The following is a 2,902-nucleotide window of genomic DNA, read 5'->3' on the forward strand; positions in this document are numbered from 1 at the left end:
TCAGGAGTTCAAGACCAGCCTGGCCAACATGGCAAAACCCTGTTTCTACTAAAAAATACAAAAATTAGCCAGGTGTGGTGGCACGCACCTGAAATCCCAGCTACTCAGGAGACTGAGGCAGAAGAATCGTTTGAACCCAGGAGGCAGAGGTTGCACTCCAGCCTGCATGACAGAGCAAGACTCTGTCTCAAAAAAAAAGATACCAAGTAGTCAGGCATGGTGGCACAGGGCCATAATCCTAGCTACTCTCTAATCTGGCTGAGACCAATGATTTCAAGACCAACCTGGTCATCATAGCAAGATCCTGTCTGTAAATTACAAAAAAAAAAAAAGACACCAAGCAACTCAATTTTTTTTCCTAAGAATCCAGACAGGAACCTCTACATTCAAGAACCTCTTTGCCTACTCTTTGAGTAATTCCTAATTTTTCTGGCCCTTATTAGGAAATTAATAGTGAAAGTAGTTTTCCTAGACACAAAAATTTTATCCTTTCTTCAAATCAATCTTGATCTCTTGCTTTAATAGGAAAGCAACTGCTCTTCTTCAAGAGAAGTAGCATTCTCTTTTTATTTTTTTTATTTTGAGACAGAGTTTCACTCTTGTTGCCCCCACTGGAGAGCAATGGCGCGATCTCGGCTCACCGCAACCTCCGCCTCCTGGGTCTCGAACTCCTGACCTCAGCTCATCCACCTCCCTCAGCTTCCCAAAGTGCTGGGATTACAGGCATGAGCCACTGCGCCTGGCCAGAAATGGCATTCTCTAGGGTCAAGATGGCTACATTCACAGACCAGCATTCATATATCCTGCTACATCCCCACACCCACGTAGAATTATGGGTGGATGGGAGGCTCTACAACATGCAGGACCCATATCCCAGAGAAGCCAACAGAAATATCAATAGCATTTCACTCCTTTCACTCACTTTGCCAGTTTCACCAGAGCCATTTTCTCCACATCTCCCACGGCGTAAGCTCTCCAATAACACTGTCAAAAAAACAAACTGGTCATTTTGACCATTGTCCCATGTGCCACAACTAAATCATATGAAGGTTAAGACACTGCAAGCCTCCCAGAAGTTCAGATTTATAGAATGCAAGGCATTACTAGTTCTGATAGGTCTAGGCTACACACTGACATTCCCACTGATGACCTTGGCCCAGCTTTGCTTTCAGACTATGTATCTATAAATATTCAGACTTTCCTATGCACCTAGATCAGAATAAGGGGAAAATTAGAGCACAGATAGCCCAACCTTCATCTAAACAGCACATTTCCACTCAAATTCTTCAGGAACCAATTTAAGGTACCTTTTTGGCTTCCACTAGTTGATTGAGTTTCTCATAACATTCTCCTAAAGCAACCAGCATGCGAGAATCATTGGGTCTGAGAAAGAAGAATAGGCAGTCTGAGCAAAGACTTGACAGAAACTGAGGTTCTCCCTTGAGAAACCAGTACACCACTATTTCAAATCTATGCAACAACTGGTCTTTTACTTAATGCTCCATATAATAGATTACTTTGTGTTCGTAATTATACTATTAACCCATTAGTGAAATACAGTAAATGAAAATAACCAAACAGCATTTAGCAACTTTAAACTCAGATCCCCCAGAGTAAAAACCATCTACTGTGATTTGTCAATAGCTATCAAAAGAGGGAAAAAAATATATTAGCCCTTCTCATATCAGATGCATTGTCAAGTGACCAGGCTTACCGAAGCTGGTGGGCCCGTCTATAATAATAAAGGCAGTAAAATGGCATCTTAAGGATTTCATAGGTCTGCCCAAGGCCATACCAAGCTCTGTAGTCACGCTTGTTGACCTCAATGGCATGTCTAAGAAATGGAAAAGACAAGTTGTTAAGAAGGCAGAATCAAGGTTAGCAACTTGCAGGCTTAGAGGCTCCTAACATCACAGCAGTCTGCTCTACCTCACCGCCCTCTAGATAATCACCTATATGCCTGGATAGCAGCAGACGTGTTCTTCATCTCCATGTACTCATGTCCCATCAGTGTCCAGGCACCAAGATACCGAGGATTTAATTTCAGGGCTCTCTGGAAATACAAGGCTGCTTTCTCATGCTGAGAACGTAAACTGTAATAATTGCCTGATTAAAAGTCAAACAAAAAAATGAATAATCAGAAAGGTAAAAATAAAAGTCTATTAAAATAGATAGCATTCCACCAAATGGGCGTGAAACCATAATCCATTCCTTCTAAAGTCCTGGCAAAACACCCAAATTGTACAAAAGGGAAATATTCCCTTGGGAAATATATTTCATATATCACATATTCTGGTTTAAAAAAAAAAGTATTCTTTTTTTTTTTAATTTTTTTTTTTTTTGAGACGGAGTCTCGCTCTGTCGCCCAGGCCGGAGTGCAGTGGCATGATCTCAGCTCACTGCAAGCTCCGCCTCCCGGGTTCATGCCATTCTCCTGCCTCAGCCTCCCGAGTAGCTGGGACTACAGGTGCCCGCCACCACGCCCAGCTAATTTTTTTGTAGTTTTAGTAGAGACGGGGTTTCACCATGTTAGCCGGGATGGTCTCGATCTCCTGATCTCATGATCCGCCCGCCTCATCCTCCCAAAGTGCTGGGATTACAGGCGTGAGCCACAGTGCCCAGCCCAGTATTTTCAGTGTCATAGCTCTACTTGGGAGGAATCTGTCTTTCCTAAGTAATTCTAGGAAAGTTCAGTTGTGTTTAATAAGGAATTGCAAATCAACTAATCTTACATTATTTTGTGCTCACATGCTTATGTTGAGTTAATCCCTGATATATAAGCAAGAAATAAATTTTCCCCAATTGCTTTTTAAAAAATGATCACTACACAGCCCAATGCTCCAACTCCCATATTTACATGAAGGTGAGAGAGAAACAGATCAATATTTATAATTCGCTACAA

General features: G+C 41.9%; 1 protein-coding gene across 1 annotated transcript in view; it reads right to left on the bottom strand.

Annotated features, from left to right (window-relative positions):
• Positions 1-1,665, bottom strand: part of LOC105531290 (cell division cycle protein 23 homolog) — a 10,150-nt gene extending 8,485 nt beyond the window's left edge. The window contains exons 1-2 of the mRNA XM_011969176.1: positions 1,308-1,665; positions 923-984 (exon numbers count right to left, since the gene is read on the bottom strand). Coding sequence (XP_011824566.1) covers positions 923-984; positions 1,308-1,367 — 122 coding nt within the window. The 5' untranslated portion in view covers positions 1,368-1,665. The remainder of the gene's footprint in view (positions 1-922; positions 985-1,307) is intronic.
• Positions 1,666-2,902: the final 1,237 nt, after the last annotated feature.

The sequence above is a fragment of the Mandrillus leucophaeus genome, unplaced genomic scaffold, assembly GCF_000951045.1.
Source record: "Mandrillus leucophaeus isolate KB7577 unplaced genomic scaffold, Mleu.le_1.0 Scaffold88, whole genome shotgun sequence".
Taxonomy (NCBI): Eukaryota; Metazoa; Chordata; class Mammalia; order Primates; family Cercopithecidae; genus Mandrillus; species Mandrillus leucophaeus.